The sequence below is a fragment of the Mus caroli genome, chromosome 5 (genome assembly GCF_900094665.2).
Source record: "Mus caroli chromosome 5, CAROLI_EIJ_v1.1, whole genome shotgun sequence".
In the NCBI taxonomy this organism is placed as follows: domain Eukaryota; kingdom Metazoa; phylum Chordata; class Mammalia; order Rodentia; family Muridae; genus Mus; species Mus caroli.
In genome coordinates this window covers 96,560,904-96,588,743 of record NC_034574.1, presented here as the reverse complement: position 1 = coordinate 96,588,743, position 27,840 = coordinate 96,560,904, and the positions used below count along the sequence as shown (strand labels likewise).

Here is a 27,840-nt window from a genome sequence, read left to right as displayed (position 1 = left end):
AGTGCTCTTAACCACTATGGTTAAAACAGTGAGCTCTGAATCTCTAAGTCCAATGAGCCTGACCATTCAAATGAACTGTCACAAGAGCAAACAAATCTTCTGTCCTCCACAAGACACATGCCAATAGTATCACAAAGAATGCTTCAGTTTCTCCTGAGTGCTTGGACTACACTCAAGGCAAAATTGTAGGGATGTTTGCAACAGGGTAGATACTCAGCACTAGGGCTAAGAAAACACCAAGAAGACAACCTTGATGGCCGTGTGGTTTTGTTTCTAGTGCCAGAGCTTGTGGGCCGGCCAGGAAAGCACACCAGAGTCTTTGCTGCTGTGCTGAGCAGCCAAGCTGATGACTTAGATTAAAGTCATGCTGCACCAGAGCAAACTCTTAGCTGCGATCATTCGGGCTCTTCCTCTGAGGTTCTGCAGCTGGCACAGCAGAGGCAACAAGAAGCAGGAAGTGCTACACTGTAGAGACTACACAGGTCCATCTGGGGTCAGGCAGGTTGCACCTGTGTGACCTTGGGCATGAAACCTGTGTGACCTGGCTAGGCCTCAGTTTCCTTAACTACCAAGGGTAAATAATAAAGCACTTGCTTGTCTACTTAGGTGACCAAGAGGTAATCCAATTACAGCAGCTTACTGCTGTGTCTAGCATACACAGGACCCAATTTATCTTTTATTTAATTTTACGGTTGATGTTAGTTTAAGAGTCAAGGAATTGGAACAATAGAACCAAGGTTCAAATCACCATGCTCTGGCAGCTTTAACTATTTTATAAGAGGTACCTTTTTTTTTTTTTTTTTTTTTTTTTTTTTATTGGGTTTTTTTTTGTAGCCCTGGCTGTCCTGGAACTCACTTAGTAGACCAGGCTGGCCTTGAACTCAGAAATCCGCCTGCCTCTGCCTCCCAAGTGCTGGGATTAAAGGAGTGCGCCACTACCGCTGACTCTAAGAGGTACCTTAATCTCGGGCTGTATGCCAAGGGATCCTGAGGCAGCCTGATACATAAGGATACTTTCACAAGTAAATTATGCAATACAAAGAAAACAAATGATCTAGAAGAGTATCTACTAAAATACACCACTGACAAGGTAACGGACATAATAATAGTTTGGTTTGGGGGTGTTGAGACTGTTGCTCTGGCTGTCTTGGAACTCTCCTTGTAGACCAGGCTTTTCCCAGAACTCACAGAGATCGCCCTGCCTCTTCCTTCTGAGTGCTGGGATTAAAAGGTGAGCCAGGCTTTCCCCAGAACTCAGAGATCCTCCTGCCACTGCCTTCTGAGTGCTGGGATTAAAGGCGAGTGCTGGGATCAAAGGCGTGGGCAACCATATCCAGCTATAACATATTTTAATTACTAGCCATGCACGACAACCAGTTCCTTAATTTCAAGCAAATGGGAAACTAACGTTGATTGAAGACATCTGAAGTCACTGTAATATTATGAAAATCTACAGATTCTGTTGTGCTAAAAGCTAAAGGTTGCTTTTTAGTTAAGATTTAGCAAAAGTTTGAGGTGCAACTTCTGTTCCCCTACTCCTCTGTCCCGTGAGGAACCCCTCCCTTCCAACACCCAATAAAAAAATGAAGACACAACTAAGCCAAGTTGAGAGGATTAAACTTGTTATTAAAGTAAGACAAACAGGAGGTTTTCTGTTTAGAAGTTCCTTCTAGGAAGTTTTATCTCTTAGAAAAATCCAAGTTTGATCTACTCAGTCTCTAAGGTTTACAAATCTACTGTTCTCCATGATCTTCAGACCTAAAATTACTAAAATGACTTCAGCTCAGTGTCCAGATATGTTACCAAATCACTATCCTAAATCAAGTATTAAGGCTAAAGAACATTTCCATAATTGTAAACTTGTGCAATCACACTGCCTCTGGCATAAGTTTTGGAAAGGTTCGACTGGTCCTGTTTTCTGTAACTACCAACAGCTGTAGAGACCGAAGCGCGATGACACCCAACAGCCTCAATCTTGGACACCGGTGTACGGCCAAGGCTCCTTTCAAAACCTTCAAACCCGGGAGAAGGCAAGACTCGGTCCTTGCAGTACAGGGCGCTCCCCCTGACAGCAACTGCGGGTCATTAGCCAGGCTCCCCTTCACCAACCCAGAGCATTCCGGCCTTTGCCTACTCAGCAGATTCACTCTGACTGTGCCGTTTTATGTGGAATCGTACATTCTAGCAGGGAAAAAAAAAAAAAAACTACATTACTCACCAGGCTCCACCACTCTCTCCTGGGCGAATCCTCGTTTCCATTAAGTGCGCTTCCAAATTTCTTTGGAAGACGCCAAACCAGCAAGGAGTAGAGCCGGAGGAGAGTGCACTGGCACCTCAGTGAAAATCCAGGCTCCAGCAGACCAGAAACCAACTTCACTTTCCGAAAATAACAGTTCTTCGCGGCAGAAGCGGAATCTTTAACCTTAACTTTCCGGGCGGTCCCTTTGCACTCGGTTCAGACACTTTTCTACCCCACACTCAGGGATGAGATAGCAGTGATCCAGCCGCTGGCTTCCAGCGGTCCCCGCCCCACCCCCCGGCGCTCCCACCCGCGCCGCCCTTGCCCCGGGCTCCGCGGCCACTCCCGGGTCCCAGACGCCCCCTGCGCAAGCCTCACCTGGAATGGGCTGCCATGGCTCGGCTCACACTGCCTGGCGTCCCATATCCATCTGCGCGCTCGCCCCGCAGGCTCTCTCGCCCGCGCCGCTCTCAGCGTCGGCCGCAGCCGTCGGCGATACTGCCCCGCAGACTCTGCGCTCTCGGCAGCAGCGTCCTCAGCTCTGCGTCCTCAGCACCGCCTCCACCCCCCGGAGCCTGGGCTCGCGCCGAGCCTGACGGACATCCGGGCACCGGGGGCAGCCGGGCGAGCCGCACCTCCCTGGAGCCCAGGGAGCGTCGATGCCCGCCGCCCCGGGGCACTGTCGGGTCACCAGAGACCAAAGGGTGTGTCCCCACCGCCCGCTGCGGGGTCCCGGCTCCCAGTTCTCCCGCACTTCGGGGACGATGTGCGCGGCGCTGGGCTCCCCTCGAGGTGCCCGAGCTCGCCGGTACCCCCCCGCAGGCGCCGCGGTGGTACGGCCCGCCTCCTTTTAAGGGCAGCGCGCACCTCCGCTGCCGCCGCTGCCCCCAGTTCGGGTGTGTTCAAACGCGCGCTACAGAGATCCCCGCGCTCGGGCTGGGACCTCGGGGTCCTGCTGCCGCGGGGATGTGCCGGGAGTGGGAGCATCGGATCACGGCCCTCGCTGCTTCTGGCCGCGGCTGCGGGGCTTGCCATCAGAAACATCAGGGATCAGCTAGCAACCCTTCTTCAACTTTGCTTTCAGTTTTGAAAGTGCCCAGAAACAAGTGTTTATACAACGACTTCCCTCTTGAGGCAACATGCGATTACACAGAAGACAGCCATTCAGGGAAGTCCCCTAATAAATTAAAAGAATTGCTTCCCCTCCACCCCCCGCAAACAAAAACCATGATGCAAACCAACGTAAACGCTCGAAAGCACAATCGAAAATTGCGTCAACTCAGACACAGGAAAGACACCAGGCTTTGCCTGGGAAGCGGCTGGATACTACGATGGGCAGAAAGGCAGGGAGAAGACTTAACATGGGCATCCCGGAGGACCAGCCTGCTGCTGAAAGGGCACTTTCTTGGTGCGCTCCGGGTTCGACCGGGGACTCACCGCATTATATTGCTCATGTAACTGATAGCCCAGTTTCAAAATACCACAAGGTTCCAGATTCCGGTAGTCCCCCTCAGAGGTCAGAACTACTTACATAAGAACACAAGACAATGCTTGTCTTTCACTCCCCTGGCTTTAGCTCTGATGGTGGAGAACGACTGACGCCTTCGCAGGAATGAAGGCTGTGGTGGCAAGTGAGACGCGTTGCCAGCCACTGCTTTCTCCATCACATACAGTAGTAGTTTGAAGAACTCGTGTACTTTAGGAATGCCCTTGATGAACTAACTAGTCCTTTGAATTTTGACTCTGAAATGCGGGTTTTTTCTCTCTATGTGTCAGTCTCTCTGTCTCTCCTCCCTCCCTCCTCCTCCTTGTGACAAACGGAAAGTGCACAGAAAGCACTGTTCTAAGCTCACAAGCACAGCACCAGTCCTGAAGATGAGTGAGTGTGAAGTGACTGGAGAGAGAAACCAGCCAGAACCAGCTGGTTTTTCATAGACCTCCTAGAGATAACAATTCACAGGATTCTGACTTGGGCATCTGGCAAGTCTCTCTTCTAAGAAAACAACTTTCAGTGTTTATTGCAAAGATGAGGTTTTACCTTCAGAGCTATAGGGGAAGCTTGCTACAGGTGAGACAGTTTCCCATACTGTCAGACCAAGGTGAGAGTGAAGGACTCACTGCTTGACTTAAGGAGCAATGGGTTCCAAATGACATTATGTGATGCTACAAAAACATGCCTGAGGGCTGGAGAGAGGGCTCATCTGCTCTTCCAGAGTCACTTTCTAGGTTCCACATCTTTTTAACTCCAGTCCCAAGGGATCAGAAGCCTTCTTCTGTTTGCGGGAATCAGGCACACGTGTGGCATATAGATATACATAGACACAGAACACCCATACACATGAAAATAAGTAAATAAAAATTCAGGGGGCTGGAGAGATGGCTCAGGAGTTAAGAACACTGACTGCTCTTCCAGAGGACCTGAGTTCAATTTCCAGCAACCACATGGTGGCTCACAACCATCCGTAATGGGATCTGATACCCTCTTCTGGTGTGTCTGAAGACAGCACCAATGAACTCATATAAAATAAATAAATCTTTTTTTAAAAAAAGATCTAGCCAGGCGTTGGTGGTGCACACCTTTAATCCCAGCACTTGGGAGACAGAGACAGGAGGATTTCTGACTTCGACGCCAGCCTGGTCTACACAAAGTGAGTTCCAGGGCTATACAGAGAAACCCTGTCTCGAAAAACCAAAAATCTAAAGCCCTCCTTGAGTAGGTGAGAGATCCTCTTGAGAACAATGCCATAAAAATAACTTCCGGAAAGAGAGACTCACATCGCTAATCTCAGCTGCCTGGGAGGCTGAGGCAGGGGTACTGAAAGAATCTCAAGACTTACTTGGACTACATAGCGATAGCTCATGAAATAAATAAACAAGGCCAGACAGTGGTGGCATAGGCCTTTAATCCCAGCACTCAGAAGTTAGAGGCAGACAGATCTAGTTCCAGTATAGTCAAAGCTACACAAAGAAACCCTGTTTCAAACAACAAACAAACAAACAAACACAGAGACATACAAACTGACTCCTTTTCTATAGAAATCAGAAATACACAGAATTCTATGAAAAGGCCAAACCATTTTCTAAGGGACCCATGATGTCATTCATTCAAAGTATCCTTTTGAGATAGGCTATAAATGTCAGTATTAAACTTAGAAGAAAGGTCTATCTGAAGAAAGCCAACATCTTACACCTTCCTTCTGCATGCAGTCATAGTCCTGTTTCAATCCTGTACAGATTTATTCTAAAATAAAAAAATACTAAAAATTTAACAAGATGTGGGTGGCAAATATAGGTTGGACACAGTAGCATATACTTTTAACGCAGCACTTAGGAAGCAGAAGCAGGCCTCTATGATCCGGACCAGCCAGGGTTACATAGGTGTGAGTCTAGCTACCTAAAATTTTAAAATGGTTATATTATTATTTTTTTTATTTTCAGGTAGGGTATAGCTTAGCAGAGCTTTCCTAACTACACCAAGGCGCTGTAGCTGTGTTTGACCCACACACCACAAAATAAATAACAAGGTGGCTCAGTGGGTAAGAGCACCTGACTGTTCTTCCGAAGGTCCAGAGTTCAAATCCCAGCAACCACATGGTGGCTCCCAACCATCCGTAATGAGATCTGATACCTTCTTCTGTTGTGTCTGAAGACAGCTACAGTGTACTTACATATAATAAATAAATAAATAACAAATGACTGCACTCATCTCTCAACAGATAATTGCTGAGACAATTAAATATAAAATGAGAAAAATACAGCAAATATCTACCCATGAAGATTCGAATTAGACATTATAAGAGTCCCAGGATTGCTGGGGGTGGTGCTTTCATCCCAGCACTTGGGAGGCAGAGGCAGGCGGATTTCTGAGTTTGAGGCCAGCCTGGTCTATAGAGTGAGTTCCAGGACAGCCTGAGCTGGGTTCCTGGATTCTGAGTAGCTTGTAATATAAATCAGAATATTCTAAAATGGAAAGATCTAGCAATAGATCCAATCATACTAGAAGGAAGTCCAGGAATCTAAAATCTCCACGTACAGGACCCAAGGTCTAGTTCAGCAATAAAAGTAAACAAAAGCAGACTGGAGTAGCTGTGAGCACACACAATCCTTGGCTTCTCAGACAAAGGAAGCCATACTTGGATGAGGCTCTGTTCATCTCGGAAGCACCTAAGATCAAGACTGCTAAGCTCCAGCTGCACAAATGAGACACATCTTTAGTTCCAGCACACAGGCAGAGGCAAGTGGATCACTTTGAGGCTCGCCTGGTCTATGTGGCAAGTTCCAAGCCAGTCAAAAACTACATACAAGACTCTATCCTAATTCATAATTGATTCATTACAAGGTTTAGATGTAGAGTTGTCTTATTATCCAGCAGATGTTCTCTTAATGATAGAAAACTACTGTGGAACAACACAGCACAAATCACCCACACAACAGAAGACTAACTTTCCATTTCTACATTACTCCCACGGGGCCAGGGTGCTCCGGTAAGCAGAGAGGGCAGATTTTACAAGGTGAGCGGGTAGTCATTGTACCTCCTGGATGCCAGCAAGGCCTTTTCATTAGCTCTTTAAATTAATGAGCTTTAAAAGTAACTCTCACATGCATGCAATGCCAACAACACTCCGTAGATGATGTAATCGTGTTCAAGCCCCCAGCTTATGTGTCTCAAGCTGTGCCCCAGCTACACGTACCTTAAATATAATCACCAATTCAATGGAGTTTGCCCAAAATTAACATTAGACAAGTCATCATTTGCTGAGACAGGAGGATCAGCAGTTTAATGCCATGCTAGACAACATAACCAGTTGGAAGGACCTAGGCTATAAGAGCCTGTCCCAAGAAGCTAGAAGAGAGGGAAGCAAAAGAAGAACAGAGCAGGGAGATAAGAGGAAAGATGGGAGGAGAAGGGAAGAGAAGAGAAAATGACATGGAAATTAGAACCATTCAGGAGACACTCCACTGTTTGATAAACACACAGATAGACTTTTAGATGAATATTTAAAACATTCCAAATACATGCTTTGTAGCCCAGGATGGCCTAGAGCTTGCATCAATCTTTTTGCCTCTGAAACTGGGACTCTGGCCTATACCACCATGCCCATCATAACATTACATATATTATTTTTTAAGCAGGTTGCCTTATTCACTCTAAAATTCTTAGGGATGTGTATATATACTTGGGGTTGTAATATATTATCATATATGATATATATATATTACAATGTTCATTTGAGTGTTAGGGACCAGAGTGGCGAAAGCCACAAGAACTGTTACTTTATCTCAGTGTGTTGTAGTTGAAGATGTGGTCAAAAATCACTTTGCCAAAAGAAGTGTCCCAGGCTCTAGGAAAAGGGAGGAGAGGCAGGTGGATGCTTTTAAAGACACTCTCCAAGCCGGGCGTGGTGGCGCACGCCTTTAATCCCAGCACTCGGGAGGCAGAGGCAGGTGGATTTCTGAGTTCGAGGCCAGCCTGGTCTACACAGAGAAACCCTGTCTCGAAAAACCAAAAAAAAAAAAAAAAACAAAGACACTCTCCCTGAAGGGCTGAGCCACAGATGAGAAACAGCCATTGCTCCACACACCTCCCCTTCACCGTGGTTGTTCTGTCTCAGTACGTGTGAAGGCAAAGTGGGGTTTAAGGAAATCTATTTCCCCGTCTCTAATTTCCAAATGCCCTCTCCTCCAAACCCCAAGTGCCTTCTTTGTTACAAACACTACTTGCTCACTCTCATTTCCTCTCTCCTTCTCCTGTGGATAAAGAAAAGCAACCCTCTAATCCATCCCAAATCGATCTTAAACGGTGCATTGCCAGGATTAAGAACAGGGCCATTTCCAAGGGGCTGTTCTCTCCAGAGGGTGGGTGGGTCCCTGGGTCCCAACCCCGGAGCTCAGCAAGTATCCAAGCAGGGCTCCTCATTAAACACACTTGGGTAGCACAGCCCTTGCCAGCCCTCCCTCCTTGCCCAAGAGGCATTCAGGAGAACAGGAAAGGAGGGAGAGCCAGCTGCTCACAGCTCCTGTGATAGCAAATGTGATTTCACTGGTTTGGGAAGGAAGACTTTTAACTTTGCAACACTTTTTAAGAGGAACTCAAACAAAACTCAACCGTTTTCAGCTGTTCTTCCTGCTTCACTAATTCTTATCTTCCATTTCTGCACTCCTAAAACCTTCTAGTTTGACCCTCCCCCAACACCTCTGTACTTCCATGTGAGAACTAATTCTTAGCTCAAAGTATCATTTCCCCATTAAATCAACAACATACAAGGTTTTTTTTTTTTTTCTTAATACTTATTTGTGGGTGTGTTCTGGCTTGCTTTGTTTTTAGACAGATTCTATCTATTATGTAGGTCTGGCTAGCCTCACAGAGATCCACCAGCTTCAGTCTAGCTAGCAAAGTGCTGGGGTTAAAGGCACACACTGTCATACCCAGCCTACATTCAGTTTTTAAAGAAGTTCTCCAAGTGTGGTCTATATTGACTCTGACCTCAGTCTTCCTGCCTCAGCTTCAGAGAAAACAGGCCTGTACCACCACACATGGAAGGTCACTTTTAATTCCAGAACTCAGGAGACAAAGACAGGCAGATCTCTGTGCGTTCAAGGCCAGCCAGGGATACATAGTGAGACCTGTGTCTTACTACATCAAATCAAAGTATTTATATATGAGGATTACAAAGGGTATCCCACATAACTCCTCAATGGCACCCTCAATGTTTGTGTCTTCTATTAACATGCTTTAAAACTTAAGAAATCGAGCTGAGCAGTGGTGGTGCACGCCTTTGATCCCAGCACTTGGGAGGCAGAGGCAGGAGGATTTCTTTTTTCTTTTTTTTTTTTTTTTTTTAAAGTTTTTTTTTTTTTTTTTTTGTAAGTACACTGTAGCTGTCTTCAGACACCCCAGAAGAGGGCGCCAGATCTCATTACGGATGGTTGTTAGCCACCATGTGGTTGCTGGGATTTGAACTCTGGACCTTTGGAAGAGCAGTCGGGTGCTCTTACCCACTGAGCCATCTCACCAGCCCCGGCAGGAGGATTTCTTAGAGGCCAGCCTGGTCTACAAAGTGAGTTCCAAGACAGCCAGGGCTACACAGAGAAACCCTGTCTCAAAAAAATGAAAACAAAAAAAGAGAGAGAGAGAGAGAAGTCAACACTTGGGCACTCCAGATTTTGAGTTCATTTTTTTTTTTTTTCTCCCATCAATTTTCTCTGCTGACAACCAACACATATCACATATGCACTGTACTGGGAGTTCCTCCGTTCTTCCTTTTTCTAAGACCTTGATAATGCAAGGGAGTCCATCAACTGCCTGTCTTCCCATCCCTTAAAGAGGTAGAAGGGCCCTGTTTGAAATGTGGTAGTGCTAACAACAGGTTCTTAGCACAACTGACTCCATGGAAGTACCTACCCTTCAGGCTATAAAACTCAGCATCACTGGCCAAGAAGAAAATAAAGACCCAGTCCATCAAAGCCCATAGACCTGGGGAAGCATTAATGTTGCTTTTGGGTTCTGTAGTTCCACTTCTGACTAGGCAGTCTTGTTAACTTAAGTATGTCAACCTAGGATATAGTCATTGTGCATTTAAAAAGCCCATCTGAGAAAGGCTCCAGTGCTACACTGGAATCCCGAACACTCGGTGTAGATGCTCGCTGGTGGGCTATTAAAGACTTCTATTGGCTGAGTTTGAGTACATTGAAGATACCACAACCCTAGCGGTAGGTAATAACTGCCTGGAATCCTTCTATAAATCCTTCCTGGAGATACCTCAGAGAGTATAGGCACTGGTGCTGTTAAGTGTAGCTAGCTGAGTAACAGAAAGTGGTAAGAGAGAAACCTCCAGAAAGCACTGTGGCAGATACACAATAGTAATATAGTTGTAATTGTTGACTCTCTCATCTACTCTCTTATTCAGAGTCTCGGGTCCTGGATGTGCATGTAAGCAGAGAGGGCTGTAAAGCCAGAGAAATTGCCACCATAAATAAATAAATAAAATGGAGCTTTGTCATGAAAGTCCACAGAGAAAGTAGGTGAGACCAAAACAGAAGGAAGATGTCCAAGAAACAAGAGGTCAGTCTGAAAGAACTGACCAAGCCAAGGATGGAACAGTTCACAACCACACAGGTCATGAGCACTGGGTTTCAGCCAGTTCAGTTTCACCTACTTCTCCTTCTGGGCAGTTTGATATTTTTGGATCACCCTCTTACTTACCCTGGCCTGGCACCAGAGGCAGGCATTTTTGTGAAACAAAACAAAACAAAACTCTTTCCCCTTCTTTAATAGCTATCATCTAGAGCCCGTTGGTGCATGCCTTTAAATCCCAGCCTTGGGGAGACAGAAGCAAGCAAATCTCTGAGTTTGAGGCCAACAGGGCTACACAGTTTAAAAAGCAAAAACAAATAAACCAAACAGCTATCATCTAGCCTCTCTCTCTCTACTTAGGCACAAGGAAGTCTCTTTCCCGTGGTGCCAGAGCCCCATTGTGAAATACTCTCTATGGACTCTTATGACGAAGCTCTATTTGTAGTGGGCAGTTCCTCTGGCCTTACCATCCTTGCCTCTCACATACCTAGGATCCAGAATCAGTATACTCCTCATCTGGAGTCTAACTATGTCTTGGACATGCTAGTGACTGAGCAAGGAACTCGGAAAAAGCATAAAGCTCTCTACAAAGTCATCCTTGGTAGCTCCTCCAAACAGGTCCCAGGGCAGGAGAGGACAGGAGTTTACCCAAAAAAGGACACTTAGTCTGACCACAACAGGACTTAGCCAAAAGACATGCACAGATCACCCTACTGTAGCTGGGTCTTTGGTTTGCAAAGAGCAGTTTCCCCACAGAGGAAACCCACAAGATCTCAACCAAAAGGAGACTAGGAAAGGTCTTCCATCACTTCCTCTCTGAAAGATGCAGAGCTCAAGAGGTGTTCCTCATTAGCAGATCATGACCAATTTGAATACCACAAAACTAGACATTACCAGGTCATGCGTTTTTTTTTTTTTTTTTCCTTAACTGTCACAGTCAGCACTAAACCCCCAAGAAGATCAGGCTCCCTGTGTTTTTGCATAGCAGAACACGACAACCGTAACAAGAGCAAGTAGGCAGATCACAGGAGGTGAAACTACACCGGCGGAATACAGAAGGGGAAGGGCCAGAGGCAGCAGAGACACCCATCAGTGCCAGGATGGGTCTTAGGCTCAACAGGGCCTCAGATGGTCTGGATAGCCCACACCACACCGTGCTTTCACTTTGTCCCTTAATGGTCCAAGAGACTTTGACCCCTCAAATATCAATCACTCCCACCAACCCCTAGACACCTCTTAGGACAAAGAAAGCACAGGGTGGGGGTATGGGGGGGGGTCTTTGAGGGTACGGTTTAAGTACCCACTTGACAGAATCTGGAATCATCTGGAGGATAAGCCTCTGTGAGCAGCTATTGGGGTGACCATGACTGTACTGGGGTGAGAAGACCGACCACTATGGGCGGCACCATTCGCTGAGTACTGGATTTGAGAAAGAGCACTGTTTCCTGGTCATGGATGTGGTATGGCCAGTTGCTTCATGCTTTTGCTATCTTGACTTCTATGTCATGATGGACTGCACCCCCTCAACCTTGAGCCAGAAGGAGCCCTTTCTCCCTTAAGATGTTTTTAATCAGAGTACTTCATCACCAACAGGATCATTGCAACAGAAACTAAATCAGAGTTGATGTGTAGGGTGTGTTTGTTTACACATTAGTTCATAGGGTGCTTAGGACTGAATCCCACATCTCAGCAGGTACTACACCACTGAGCCACAGCCCCATAGCCCTGGATACCCCCTCCCCATTTCCAAAGTTCCTCCTGTTGTACTTAGCCATAAAGTATTTCCTCTACCCACAGAAATACTTCAGTTGGGTCCATTCTCCTCTACAGCTGTTGACTCCACCACCATCACACTTAGATCTTTGTAGAAGCCAGCCGACAGGCTCACCCTTCACACACCCCTATCTACCACAGGCTCCCAGCCCACACAAACATCAGTTCATGATACGGGGAAAGTCTGCTCCCTGGGGTGGAAAGACAAATGAAACTCCAGAGAGTGGAAAGTGGGCAGAACTCAGCCATGATTTCAGAGAGTTTGAGGTCCTGCTCCCCATGGGAGCTTCAGGTGATGCCTCCAGAATGACACAGCTTAAACCACCCAAGGACTCTGGCTGGCACAACAGCTAGTGAGGACTCTTCCCAACATGCAGCAGGAACCATGGACACCACCATAGCCTGTGCATGGAGAGCTGTGAAGAACTGTGCTTGGGGTCTTTTGGGAGCGGATGTGATGTGTGCTGTCACTGTGAGTAGACACCAGCAGACAACTCTGACTGGCAGTGTCATGGATTTTAGTGAGAATCAAGAAACAGACACCAACTGTTTCAATATAAGAGAATGCTTAAAATGCCTTGTGGGGGGAGAGGGTATGGGGAACTTATGGGATAGCATTGGAAATGTAAATGAAGAAAATACCTAATTAAAATAAAATTAAAAAAAAAGAAAAAAGAAAAAGAAATGCCTTCAATACTAGGGTCCAGGCTGGAGAGATGGCTCAGCAGTTAAAAGCACTGCTCTTCTAGATATCCTGAGTTCAAATCCCAGCAAGCCCATGGTGGCTCACAACCACCTGTAATAGGCTCTGATGCCCTCTTCTGGTGTGTCTGAAGACAGCTACAGTGGTGACCCTATCTATAAAATAAATAATTCTTTAAAAAAAACCAAAACCCTCCGGTTCAATGGAGAAGGGAAAACACACAAAATGACAAAACTTAAAAAAAAAAGACACAGCATCACTTTTTTTGTAAATCTGAATCCTGTGTGTACATGCACACTCAAGTTTGTGTACGGAAGCTCAGTGCCCTTGAAGGCCAAAGAATGGTCATGGATTCCCTGAAGGTGCAGTTGAAATTATGCATGGTTGTGAGCTGGCCTGTGTAGGTGGTAGGAGCAAAACTGGGTCCTGTGCAAGAGGAAGTGTGTGTTCTTAGCCACGACACCATCATTGTTCCTAGCTTTCATATCCCCATTTGGACGGCACGTGTTTCCTAGCCATGCTGTGGTCCACAGCTGGCTGCAGGTGAGCCTTCCACTCCGTAGCCACACCCAGGTCAATAACCGTCTGAGTGTAGTAGCTGTGAGTCAGTATGACTTTTAAAGTGTCAGATCTCCAAGAAGCCACCACTCCCTTGGTATCCCCCAAACACTGGCTGCTGGTTTTCCATATAGTCGTAGCCTCCCTCCCTCTTGAGTCTGCCAGAGGAGAGCACACATTTTCACACAATTCCCAGGTAGTTCCCAGGGCCATTGCAATCTGGGAAGTGTCATGTTGGAAAGCAGGGGACATTCTGTAAATGCTCAAAAGTAAGTGACTACCAGGTACTCAGGAGGTTGAGGCAGGGGAATGGAGAGTTGAAGATCAGTTTGGGCTATAGCAGGATATCCTGTCTCAGAGAGAGAGAGAGAGAAAGAGAGAGAGACAGAGAGACAGAGAGAGAGAAACAGAGTTCAGAGACAGAGAAACACTAATCAAAGTAATTATTCCAGCCAGGCTAAGACAGTCATCTCTTTCTTAGTTTTCCTAGCTCCAAACTACTAGAAAATGTTCCTGAAAACGCAGGAAAACAAGACAGGGGTATGGGTTTAAGAATTTAAAGGTAGGAAATATTTCCAAGTCTCTTGGGGATGTTTTGCCTTGGAGGAAGAAGGGGCATGCATATATTCTAAGCACTTCATTGCTTCTGAACTATGCTAAGATCTGGCCTCTCACACACAAATGGGATTCCATCAACTCCTGGCATCTTCTGTGATGCCCAACCAGTCCTAAATGTGCAGGGTTTACTTTATAGTAAATGTTTGAAACCAAGCAATTCAAACCCTAATTTGGGATATGAATTTGACATTCTATCCAAAGCCAAGGTTCTCCTCCAGAGTCAGGAGAGCTTTCTTTGTCTATCTCTACTCTTTATCTAAATCACAAATACAGTAAGATTAAAACTAAATAAAATCAACATTTATTAAACCCCTATTATTTTTAAAGCATTATGTAACACTATAGAAATTTTTTTTGTTGTAAATCTTGAGATAGAGCGGGGCAGTGGTGGCACACGACTTTGATCCCAGCACTTGGGAGGCAGAGGCAGGCAGATTTCTGAGTTCGAGGCCAGCCTGGTCTACAGAGTGGGTTCCAGGACAGCCAGAGCTACACAGAGAAACCCTGTCTCAAAGAAAGAGAGAAAGAAAGAAAGAAAGAAAGAAAGAAAGAAAGAAAGAAAGAAAGAAAGAAAGAAAGAAAGAAAGAAAGAGAAAAAGAAAAAGGAAAGGAAAAGGAAAAGGAAAAAAAAGGAAAAGGAAAAGGAAAGGGAAAGAAGATGGGAAGAGGGAGGAGTATCTTCCATGTAAGCCCTTACTACCTCAAAGAAAGAACAACTCTATTTTCTAAAGGGCAGAAGATAGAGCCGTCTCATGTAGCCCAGGCTGGCCTCCAACTCTCTGTGTACCAAGGAAGACTTGAATTGCTTCTAAGTCCCAAGTACTGGGGAGATTATATGGAGCTCCACCTTCTAGCTAAATGCCAAATGTCTTTAAAATAGAATGGATATAAGGAATAGATCCTTATTAAAGGATCTATTAAAGATTTTCACGGCTGGAGAAATGGCTCAGCAGTTAAGAGCACTGGCTGCTCTTCCAGGAGTCCTGAGTTCAATTCCCAGCAATCACATGGTGGCTCACAACCATCTCTAATGGGATCTGATGCCCTCTTCTGGTGTGTCTGAACAACTACAATGTACTCATATAAATAAAATAAATAAATAAATAAATAATTTTCACCATCAGTTGGCTTAGGTAAAGGTGTTGTTGCTCTTGCAGATGACCTGTAATGGCTATTCCTGTTGTCAGCTTGACTATATCTGGAATGAACTACAGTCCAGAATTGGAGGGCTCACTTGTGATCCAGATCTTGAGGCATAGTGGCCCATGCAAGGTAGTACACACCTTTAATCCCAGAACAGAGACCTCTGAGCTCAAGGTCAGCCTGAGACAAAGCAAGTCCCAGATCCAGGCACAGTGATACACACCTTTAACCTGGGCCACACCTTCTACTGGAGACCAACCTAAGGACCTTAGAAGAAGGAAGATTCATTCTTCTCTCCTGCTTGCACTTACTTGCCAGCACCTCTGTTGGAACCTGCTTCTTCAGGATTCCAGCTTATACAGAAGACCAGCTGAGACACCCAGCTCGTGGCACTGAGCAACTACTAGGTTCTTGGACTTCCCATCCACAGCTGCCCATTGTTGGTTAGTTGGACTGCAGACTATGCAACTATGTTGGCATAACAACAAATTCCCTTAATATATAGAAACCATCCATAAGTTCTGTGACTCTAGAAAACCCTAATACCAGACCTGAGTTCCATTTCCACAATGGCTCATAACTACCTTATTCTGACCTCTTTGGGTACCCATACATATAGGAAAACAAAAACACAGAAGACCTATTTAAGGAGATACTAGGGCTTGGGTGGGAATCTGAGTAGTATTGGCAATACTCAGCATGTCTGAATTACTTCCCCAGCACACAAAATGACGGAGGGAGAGGAGAAGGGAAGCTTTAGCAATGGAGGTTTTGAGGTTCCCTTTTAACTGGAAGGTATGTCCCTTGCTAATCCATCAAGAATTTGGTCAAGGTGAGTTCACAGCTGGAAACTTCTCCCTGTTGATAACAAACTTTGTTAATGTCCTCACAAGGAAAGGACACCCCAAAGCTAGGGCAAGCTTCATGCTGGAAAATGCTTAACTTGTGGGGCTGTCACCTGAAAATTCACCTAAAGGCTCACTTCTAGACATGAGGGTGAGCTCTTGGTGTCTTTAGACCAAAGTCTGAGATCAACAGTAAGTGACGTGTTAGGGATGATATATAAGAATTTTAAGCTTACTGAACAGCCACCTGTTCTAAGTGCTTTACTAATAATTAATTCCTAGCACAAACCTTCACCCACTCAGTGTAGCCACCCTTGCGGTACACAGATAAGGAACGGGAGCCTGGTGAGATGACCAGCTTTCTCACAGTCATCATCTGGTAAGGGCCTGACTGAGATAAGGTCCTGACAGCCTCAGAACCAAGAGACTCCACAGCCTCTCTAGGGAAGCTGTTGTTAGGCCAGTTCAGTAGGTCAAGGTGACAACCCAACCCGAGTTAGATCCAGGAACCCATATAGTAGAGGGCAAACTGATCTCACTCTATACTGTAGCACTCATGATCATGTGTGCACACACACACTCCCGCACACAGACAGACAGACACACATCCACACACACACACACACACACACACACATCATATATGCACATGGGACCCAAAAAGTTACACAAAAACGTTAAAGCTCTTGTTAGCAGGGCAGAGTGGTGCATTCATAAATCCAAGTCCTAGGAAAATGAAAAGCTGGAGATTCAAGAGTTCAAGATCACCCTAGCCCATATGAAACTGAAAAAAAAGAAGAACACACAGAGACATACAGACACAGGAGAAAGACAGATAGACACACACAAAGTCAGACAGAAACACACACACACACACACACACAGGCAGCGGAGGCCCTTTCATTGAGGAAATAGTCCCAGATCTTTAGAAACAATTTTCTGCCATCCAGCTATGTTTTGGAACATTACACCAAAATGAAATTACTTTTGAGTTAGTTTGGTCTAGAAACATTTGGGTTTAGAAGAATTTCAGTGCCTAGAATCAAAATCCCTACTATTTTCCAATGACTAAAGTTAAGGATGTAAAAAGCTACTCAAAGTGAATTAGGACCCTATACTAGTCTCTTTACCAGATGTTTCAGGGAGCATAGTCACCACAAGTCACATTACAGATATAGTTTGAATAGGCCACCGGCAGTTCTTAACCTGTGGATCACAACCCCTCTGAGTTAAATGATCCTTTTACAGAAGTCACCCAAGACCAGAAAACATTATGATCCATGTCAATAGAAAAACTGCAGTTATTAAGTAGCAAGTAAAATAATGTTAAGGTTGGGGGTCCTTACAACACAAGGAACTGTATAAAAGAGTTGCAACATTGGGAAATTGTAGAACCACTGGGCTACTCAACAATTTCAATATCACTCCACATCTGCCTGCTAAACAGCTGCAGAGAGCCAGGGATACAGTAAACATTTCCAACAGTTGTACCTAATCCCAGGGGAGAAACCAGGTGGGCTTGTTGAATGCCTGTAATCCCAGCACTTGGGCAGTAGAAGCAGGAGAATCGGCTTAAAGGATCAGCTACACCAGTTTTACTCTAGGACATGTGGGTCCCTGTCTTAAACGGGGGAGCCTTTCCAATTCTCTATGCCTTTATTCTGGGAGTTTTAAGCAAGTTTCTGGAGAAGTTCTTGGACAGTCTCACCCTGCTTATCTGAAAGACTTAAGCCCTATTTTTTTTTCCTGATAAACTTTCATGACAGCTGTAACATGTTACCCAAGACCTGCTTGGCAAGAGATTCCTTTTCTCCAGTGTCCAACGCTCATGGATGAAACCTGCTAAAGGCCAATCTGAATCTGCTCTTGGGGAGACCTCAGGGTTCAAAAGGTCCAGTGTGGCCGGACAGTGGTGGTGCATGCCTTTAATCCCAGCACTTGGGAGGCTGAGGCAGAGGCAGGCCGATTTCTGAGTTCGAGGCCAGCCTGGTCTACAGACTGAGTTCCAGGACAGCCAGGGCTACACAGAGAAAGCCTGTCTGGAAAAAACAAAAAGAGCTCCAGTGTGCAGCCTTCCAGAGACGACTCCCCCAGCTCTGACTTTTCTTCTGCCTCAAAATGCTTTTGATCTTTGGATTTACCCCCCTGTAGGTGTCTAGCTGCCTCGCACAAGCTGTGCAGCCTTCAGGAGGTGCTAAATCAGTACCTACTGAAGAACTAGGGCTTCACACAAGTCTGAGTCACTGTCAGCTCCAAACCCTAGACTGTCGATTCTGGGGCCAACTCCCAACTCAAGGTCCTATGTCAGAGCCAGCAGATGCTAGGAACAGAACCCAGTGTCTCTATCCTACAAACACACAGCTTAATGGGAGCCTAGAAGCAGTGTGGGAGCCTGCACACTGTCCTAACAGGAGAGTCCAGGGAGAAAAGCAAGAGGAACTACCAATTAGATAACTGGAGGAACAGGGCAGAATGAACCAGAAAGCACAGCTCCCTCTTCCTGATTTTATATGAGGGAATTCAGGGACCAAGTAGGTAAAAGTGGAGACAAGCAAAGTACTATCACCTCACCCAAAAATATTTTAATGTTGACTAATTAAATTATAAACTATTACTTAGGGGCTGGAGAGATGGCTCAGTGGATAAGAAAACTGACTGCTCATCCAGAAGTCTTGAGTTCAATTCCCAGCAACCACATGGTGGCTCACAACCATCTGTAATGGGATTTGATGCCCTTTTCTGGTGTGTCTGAAGACAGCAACAGTGTGCTCATATACATAAAAAAAAAATATGTCTCTTTAAAAATACCCATTTCTTAATGAATTTCCATTCACAGTATAAACTGTCCAGTTAGTTTTCAAATGTAGCTGCTGTGTTCAGGATCCCTTTAAAATGGGGTTCATGGGTCTCAATCAAGCTTCCCTATAATCCATATTCTCTCTTTGTAGCCCTGGCTGTCCTAGAACTCACTCTGTAGACCAGGCTGACCTCGGACTCAGAAATCTGCCTGCCTCTGCCTCCCAAGTGCTGGGATTAAAGGCGAGCACCACCAATGCCCAGCCTCTCTTATTACTAGAGATTTTGTTTAAGGGCTGGGGCATTTAATCAGCCGTTTGTCATGAGTGACTGACCCAGCAGTCAACATTATCAGCACAGAGCAGTGCATTTATCTCAATGAAAATGCAAAGACACAGAACCAAGACCAGAAGCGATTTCACTCTCGCTGAGCTAGATGGTATTCTGTGTTCCCATCACCTATACAGCCCCTTCCCCTCTAGTCTTAGCAACAATATATGTTGTCAAACTCCAGGAGTGTGCAAGTCTAGTGGATAAGTGAGATTTCTATACCATGTCTTATTAATGAAATTTTCTATATTAAATTGACACTTCAATAACTGACAGGTAGCTGGTGTGTGGTCACATGCGCCTTTAATTGAAGCAATTAAATTGGGAAGAAATTAAACTTGGGAAGCTGAGGCAGAGAGATCTTTGAGGTCTACAAAGCAAGTCTAGAACAACTAGGGCTATTATACAGGAAAAGAAAAAGAAAAAGAAAAAAAAAACCTGTCTTAAAAAAATAAATAAATAAAACAATAACTGACAGGTAGAATATTTTAGAACTTTCCAAATAAAAATTTCACAAATCACTATTAACTATCCTCCTTAGAAACTTGGGGTAGTTTGGAGACAGTCCTGCTGGCCACACACTTCATGCTTATCAGCCCGTCTAATCCATGCATATTTACTGAGGGCTTTGGTGTACCGGGACTTGACCAACACTGGCCGGGGGCAGAGCAGCGTAGGATTGCAGAGTGGAACAGTTCAGCAGTCCTGAACAGAGTTGAGAGGGCCTGAGGCAAACCTGCCTGGAGAACAACCCTTGGCTAAAGGAGGGAAAGTTTCCTGGTTTTTAGAACTCATCTGGGCAAAACATTACAATCAAATAGAATGAGCTGGCTTTTTCCAGTTAAACGGGGTGGGTAGGGGCATTTGAAAGTGTCAGGGAATTATGGGGGCAGGAGACGGTGGAGAGAAAAAACAAACAAACAAACAAACAAAAAAAAAAAAACCCAGAGACAAATTGACCAAAAGATTCAAAACAGCAGTAATAGAGGGGCATGTAACTAGGGACCTCTGACCAAATGCAACGCCCAACACTGACTCTGAAGTAAATCCCAAAAAATTGTACTAGAACTCATGAAAATATTTTGGCTAAACCAAAGGGCATGCACCTCAGGCACATGGAACTGGGACCACTCGGGATTAGAATCCATCAGACAAGCTTAGCTGTTCTCGTCAGTCAGCCCTGTGCAACTGAGCAGACAGGCTCTGCCATGATATAAAAAGGAAACCTGAGAAATGAGCTCCTGTTTCAAAAAAAAAAAAAAAAAAAAAAAAAAAAAAAACTCCCAAGATTCTTTGATCAAAGTAATTACGCGTCCAAACAAAACTCCAATACAAGGAAACCACCACTTCAGCCCGCTTCTCATCACCCCTATCAGCAACCTCCAGCACACCCATCATTAGACTATCAGAGCCAACACAACCCAGGGCAGAGTGCAGGCTTGACTCATCTCCAGCATCCCCCACAACGCCATGCGCAGTAGGCACCCAGTAAATACTTGTTGCATGAAAGGGTGAGAACACCTCCCATAGCAACAGGCCCAGACTTCTCCCTCAGAAGGACCTTTCTCCTGAATTATAAGTTAGGGCAACTCCCTGGCAAACCTTTCAAATAAATTCAACAAACATTTATCAAGTGCCCAGAATGTGCCAGCACTCGGCATTCTTTTGGCAGTGAGATGTGAAGATGACTAACGCAGTCAGCCCGTAACACCCCAAGGGCCTCAGTCTTGAACAAGAAGCACATGCCGTAAAATACAGTGGGAAAACGCCACGGAGTTGGACCGGCTGTGGGAACTCGGGTGAGGGAACGGGTAATTAGGCAGGAGGCAAAAGAGAGGGTGAGGCCAGAGAACACACAGAAACTTAGTTCCAGTCGTCAGCACCCTAACATGTGCGCTCTCTGTCCCTCTAAAACCAAGAAGCCCCGAGGCTCCTTCATATCTACCATGGCAGTCATTGCTGGAGGCCCAGGTTCATTTCAGCACGATGTCGAGACAGGCGCTGCGTATCTTGGGAAGTCGCTGCATAGTAGACGAAGTTCTAACCGCGTCAGAGCACTGATCTGACGACCGTGGTGCTATCTCCGTCCCAGGGTCACAGATAAGAATCTTGAAGCCCAGAGTCACTGGGAAAACAAAACAACCCTAATCTGGTCCGCCTATTAGGCAAGAGCTTGCCACAGGCTATGACACCAGCCAGCCATGGATTTATTTGGTTCTGGGTTCTGCACTGCACTGACTAATACACTGAACTCTCAGGTTCTGGAAACACAAGTCTAAAGCCATGCTTCTGCGTGTCACCAAACTCTTCCCATTAACGGGACAGCTAAAGAAGCCACTCTCTTTTTTTTTTTTTTTTTTTTTTTTTGGCTCTGGATAGCAGCAGAAACTCAACAGTCAGGCATGGGGTGCAAGCAATTAATCCGGAGGCAGATGGACCTAAATTCAAGGCCAGCCTGGGCTACACAGAAAAATCCTGTCTTAAAAAAAAAAGAATTGCTGGTCGGGGTGGCACACACCTTTAATCCCAGCACTCCGGAGGCAGAGGCAGGTGGATTTCTTCTGAGTTTGAGGCCAGCCTGGTCTAGACAGAGAAACCCTGTCTCGAAAAGCAAAAAAATAAAAAAAAAAGAATTATATACTCAAATACTCAAAGAGTTCCATCTGCCTGCCTCTGTCCTTTCTAGTCCTGGCACTACAGACAGACACCGCCACACCCTGCTGAGTTTTCAGTGTTTCTAAGGACTTTTACCCTTTTTTTTTTTTTTTTTTGGTAAATGAAATCCTAGGGTGGTTTCTGAGATACACTAGATAGGAAAACAGGCTGATAAGATAAAATCCTGAGTCACAATGACGGAAAGAATCCTTACAGTACTAGGTGACAAGGGAGTTTTAAGACAAGGTTTTGGCTGTAAACAATGTCCACAATCTGGTTTAAGATTTTCCAGATAGTTAAAGGCTTGCAGCTTGGGGCAGGGAGTAAGGAAGGTTAAACTCAGCAGCAACTTATACATATTTGACTGCCCATGGATTGCCAGGAGTTTGAATGACAGCCTGGGCAAGAGAGAGAGAGAGAGAGAGAGAGAGAGAGAGAGAGAGAGAGAGAGAGAGAGAGAGAGAACGAGCATGTAGTCTGTTTGCTTGTTTTTGTGACAGGTATTGTATAGCCAGAGTGCCCTCCAGCCTGGCCTCTACCTTATGTTGGTTGGCCTGGAACTTCCACTTCTCTTCCCTGGGTCACTGTGTTTCAGAGGAGCTGTTCCTGCACTGAGTTACATCTTCTGCCTTGGCAATCAGGTTTTATCTTTTTAGCTTCTCCTGGCACAGCAGGCGATCAATGTTAATTGGCCCATACATTGATGAGGAAAGCCTCAACTCTCTAAAACGGAGGGTCCCAAAGAAAACCTACAAGCCCGTGTGCTCCTTAGAGGTTCCCATTCTCAATACAAGTCAGTCTGCATCCAGAAATGAGGAAAGGGTTTTTTCTCTCTGGCTATATGCATGTAAAGTGTTCAACAACAGCACCATCTGCATACATTGTGTCACTGCAGTAAAGAGTACAGGAATTAAGGTGGTGGGGGAATTGAGATTGAAGGAGGAAGCCAGGGTGAAACTCAACACAAAGTATCAAGCAGTTCTGCAGGTTATCCCTATAGTCCACCACCTGGAAGCCACACTTTCCAAACTCCTCCCACCCGAGCCAGGGCAGCCAGGTGTGATGGGCACTGGACCTGACCTAACCGGTCTCCCACCTCCAGCTTCACCAGGGCTAATCCACTGCACCCAGAGCCTGCCAAAGTTAACTCCTCAGGACTCGCCACCCTCCCTCCTTCAAAGCTTCCAATGGCACTCCTACAAGACCCGTGACCAAGGTCAAGAGCCTTATGCTCTGACCCCTCCCATGCATGGCCGAGCAGGTGCTCTTATCTCTCGGTTTTCTCCCACATTCCTTCATTTTTTTAAACTTCCTTTTTCTCTAGAGACTAGCCTTGCCCAAGCTAGGCAATGACCAGGAGCTATAATCTAAATTTAAACTTGCAAACCAGGCATGCTGAGAAATGCCTGTAATACCAACCTCAGCTACTCAGCAAGCACAAGGCCAGCCGTTAGCAAGTTAATGCTTGGTTATCCAGTGTAGTGACCACTTTAAAAAGAAACAGTATTTTTGGGTGGAGTGCACACTGTTAATCCCAGTATTAGGGAGGCAAAGGTATGTAGGTCTCTGAGTTCATGAATTGGAAGGCTACCAGAGCTACGAACTGAGGTCTCAAAACAAACAAAGGAATATTGTTTTATTTTTAATTGCCCAGGCTAGCCTCAGATTTACTACATATTCAAGTAATAAATCTTGAGCTTTTGGTTCTCTTGCCTTTAACTCGAGAGTGCTGGAATTATAAGGCATGACACCACACACAGTGTGTAGGCACTGCTGGGCATTGAACACAGGGCTTCAGCCCCAAACAGTACATCTTAATAAAATACATTGTATTTATGTTTTACTGAAACCAATCAGTCACAAGCATGCCTTTACGCTTACTTGCAGTTAGTAATGGAAGGAAGATGTAGTTGTACTTTCTCTCAGACTAATTCTTAGAAATCTATGTGAATATATCTTGCTTTTTTTTTTTTTTTAAAAAAAAAAACAAAAACAAAAACAAAAAACTCCCTGGGCCCAGTATGGGCCACTGGTTACCTGTTTCCAGCTTGCAACTTTGTTTCCAGTCTTCACCGGCTGAGCCCACCACTTGCTTTCCCTGATCTGTGAGATGGGGTGTAACAGATTATTCACGCAGTAGAAGCATGTGTTCCAGACTCCTCTTCCGGATCATCATCTGCTTCTCTCCCTTAGGCAGGAACTCAGGCCAGGTGACCACAAAGCCTTTCTGCAAATCCCCACCCACAATCCACCAGGACCTACTCTGGGCTTCCAACACAGTTTACAATCAACTATCTATCACAGTCACAAGATCAAGATTTTACGTTTCCTTTGGTTGCCTTTTAAAGATAGACTGCTTCTCACTGTGCTAAGTCTATGTACACTCAGTGTTCTGGATAGAGGCGCAAAGCCCCTCTTGCCCATTCTGCTCCAGGAAAGGTTTTTGTCTTCCCTGAGTTCACCTTAAAAACTATCCATGAAGTTAACAAATTCACCTCTTTTATAAACTTCCGAAGATTCTTGTGAGCCTCAGGAAACCCTCTCCGACCTACCTCCCATAGGTCAAATGGACTTCCTCCAGATAAGTACCCGTCACTCAACACCCTAAATTCCCCCATTTGCCTATTCCAGAGGATGGGATTTCCCCTCTCCCACCAATTCCCTGGTTTTGGGACTCCCCTCCCCCAACCATCAAGAACATGAGCCTAAGGGTTACAAATATATACCTAAGATATAGGTTTTCTCCCAAGCCTGCTTAACTTTATTTTCTGCCTCCGATAAGTCGAAAATCTACATTCAGGACAGCTCCAAAGAAGCGACCCAGAAGGGATCCAGACTACTCTCCCAGAAGCGTCTACTGGGCCAGCACTTTCCTAGCTGCAGATGGTCCCACAGACCCTGGACAGCAATGAAACAGCCAACTCTCTTCCAGGATTCAACCAACATTCCAATTTTCTTAGGTTTCCCTAAGACAACTGTTGCCCCAAAATCAGCAGGAAACAATTAAAGAGCACACTCCATTCCTGCCCCACCAATCACCCCTTTGTAGTTTATTTTATGTATATGACTGCCGGGCCTGCATGTACAGCTGTGTGCCTGAAGAGGGCATCAGATCCCATTACAGATGGTTGTGAACCATCAATGTGGTTGCTGGGAATTGAACTCAAGACCTCTGAAAGATCAGTTTTCTTAACTGCTGAGCCATCTCTCCAGCCCTTATTTCATTTTTAATTAAACAAAACTGGAGGAATGTTGGCAATTCCTCTAGACTCTGCTCATTAGTTACCTAGCAACGGCTTGCCTCTCTGACTACCAGGTACTAGCCACAAGTTAGGCATAAAAGACTGTTCTTCTAAATCTATGTCTCTTTCTCTCTCTCTCTCTCTGTTCCCACATATTCCCAGATGTTCTTTTCCTCTCTCTCTCTTTCTGTCCTTCACTGTACCCACCCCCTTACATTTCTCTGGTTCTGCCTGTTTTCTAACTCCCCTTCCACTCCCCCAATAAGCTTCCAGCATGGTGGTCATTCCTTAGAACACCTTGGCCAGGCTGCTAAGGTGCTCTCTCCCACTCTTTTCCAAAACACAAGAGCGACCTCCGGGAACACAGAGCCAGCCCCAACCCTGGAATGGTTTCCTTCTTCTACTTCTGTTTTCTCTGTAAAGTCAGAGGGAAGTATGACTCCCATACACTGAAAGGGGTTTTCCCACTGCCTAAGACAGCCAAGGCATGCTCAGACATGTTGCCTCTCTGGAAGCAAGCTAGTGGCCTCCATGTCCTGTTAACAATTCTCCTACAGACCCTCTATGCCCTACCAACCCTGGACCCAGGGACCCAGAGTCCCTTCCTCAATGCAATCTCTAGTCTCACTTACAGTTTGCTGCTTCCTTGCCCATGTGACACTCTACCCCACCTGCAGAGCTACTGAGAGGTGGTAGCACTTTTACAAAATGGGACCTAAAGTTGGGAAGGTCCCTGGGTGTGCCCTTAAAGGGGATATTGGATCAAGTCTCCATCTGCCTCTCCCTCACCCCCTCTGTTGGATTTCCAGCCAACATGGGGTGAGTAAGCCTCCTACGTGTACATAATGAACCAACCATGACTGTCATAAGGGTCAAACCACCATGAGGTGAAACCTCTGCGATCAAGAGCTGAAACAAGCTTCTCCTTTGGGGTTTTATCAGTGACAATACAGTGACTGAATAACATTCCCATTCTCTAAAGGGAGTAGAAGTATAACCACTTAGCCTTTGACATTTATTAAATAACATCTGTGAATGGTGTGCGCACATGTTGATGTATAGATGTGCACTTGGCACTGGAAATGGAACCCAGTGTAATAATATTTAGTTGAGTAGCATCATAAATTTACCTATAAAGCAAATCTCTATCCACAGCTTAAAAACATACAATTGTTGACTCTGAATATATAAATGAGGGAGGGTGATTATATTGAACAACTTGAATGACTCTACTCCCAAACCCACAATGTGAACGTTTATCTAAAATGAAATAATATTTGTTTTGTTTGTTTTTCAAGATAAAATTTCCTGGTGTCGCCCTGGCTATCCTGAAACTCATTTTCATAGATTGCCCCTGCCTCTGCCTCCTGGATGTAGTGTTTAAAAGGGTGCATCATCACACCTGGTGGATAAAAATTATCTTGTTTCTGGTAAAAATTAGGATCCTTTCATTTTCAATTTGTAGACTTTCAAGCACAGGGTGTGATTTTAAATATTTACCTATAAGAACCCCAGGAATCCCAGGCCAGCCCAGAACTAGCAGAGAATGGCCTGTGGCTCCTGCTACCACCCCAGGAGAACCACCACACCCAGTTTATACAATGTTAGGAATGAAACTCAGGGCTGTGTGCATTGGAGACAGGCACTCTGCCAACCCAGCTACATTCTAACCATAGCCCCTTTTAAAAGAAAAGAACCCATGTATGCATGACTGTTTGCCTGCATGAGTGCAGAATCTATGGACGCCTGAGATGGTGCATCCTTTTGGAGTTGGTGTTCCAGGCAGTTATGACCTGGTGTGGGCTCTGGGAACCGAACTCTTGATTCTAAAAGAGCAGCGGGTGTTCTCAACTGCTGAGCCATGTTCCCAGAATCCACTCTTCGGCTGAAGGACTGATCTGTCTTTCACTGAAGGAAGGATGACTTAGGCCAAGGCTTCACCCTCCCATCAAGATGTTAGGTTTCACACATACCTTATGGCTGAGTCAGAGATACTACAAACTATGGGAGGAACAAAGCAGGTGACCATGGAGGGATGAGTTCCATATCAGACCCAGCACAACACATATGATCTCCTCCTCCCTCCCAAATGGCTCACCTCTCTTTTTCTTCACAATTCAGGAAGCAATTATAAGACTATACTGTGGCTCTGGCCACAGTAGCATCTGTCTTTGTCTTACTCAGCTCTGTTTTCTCCTTAGGGAAACGGACCCACCTAACCAGCACCAACACCTGTGTGGACTCAAGAGCTGGACCCAATGTGTGTCCTCAGCCACGTGGTACACAGACTACCAACCACCAGCGGGGGTCAACCTCAGATTCTGCAGTGGTCGACATCCATTCCAGAGCTGCCTTCCTGATTAATGTAGCGGTTGCTCCCACGGTGCTGTCCCCAGCAATGATTCCAGAACAGGATATTGCTCATCAATCTCTCCCTGTAGCTCACCTACCACCCACTGGCCAGCTTGTTTTAACAGGAGCCGTCCATTCCCATCCCCCTCAGTATAAAGCCCTCTGAAAGGTCACCAAAGTTCTGTTCTTAAGATCTTTGCCCATCATAGGAACTGAGTGTAACGAAAACACCGTATCTCAGCAAGCATGACTACAAAACTTCTACAACGTAGTACTACGAAGGAATGCCAGTTTATATCTTGATATCTTCTAAATCCAGGCATTTAAAAGGGAGAGGGGGGAGTTGTGTGGAGAACACCTGTAATCTGAGCACTTGGAAGGAGGAAGCAAAAGGAATGGGAATTAAAGGTCAACTTTGGCAAAGTTTGGGACCAGCCTGGGCTACATGAGATCCTGTCTATAAATGAGTAGACAAGAAAAAAAAAAAAAAACAAAACAAAACTAATTAGCAA

At 45.4% G+C, this 27,840-nt stretch overlaps 1 protein-coding gene across 4 annotated transcripts in view; it reads right to left on the bottom strand.

The window, feature by feature from the left end:
- The window catches only part of Aff1 (AF4/FMR2 family member 1), a 162,884-nt gene that overhangs the window by 97,214 nt on the left and 37,830 nt on the right, over window positions 1-27,840 (bottom strand). Inside the window, exon 1 of one of the 4 annotated variants that reach the window (XM_029478021.1) lies at window positions 21,025-21,183. The exons of 1 other annotated variant lie outside the window; for it this stretch is intronic. Coding sequence is in view for 2 of the 3 variants with exons in the window: in XM_029478019.1 (XP_029333879.1) it covers window positions 2,219-2,259 (41 nt within the window). In the remaining variant the exon portion in view is untranslated. Of the gene's footprint in view, window positions 1-2,218; window positions 2,485-2,617; window positions 2,847-21,024; window positions 21,184-27,840 lie in introns of those variants that run through there. 2 more of the 4 variants (XM_021162208.2, XM_029478019.1) reach the window with 2 other exon arrangements.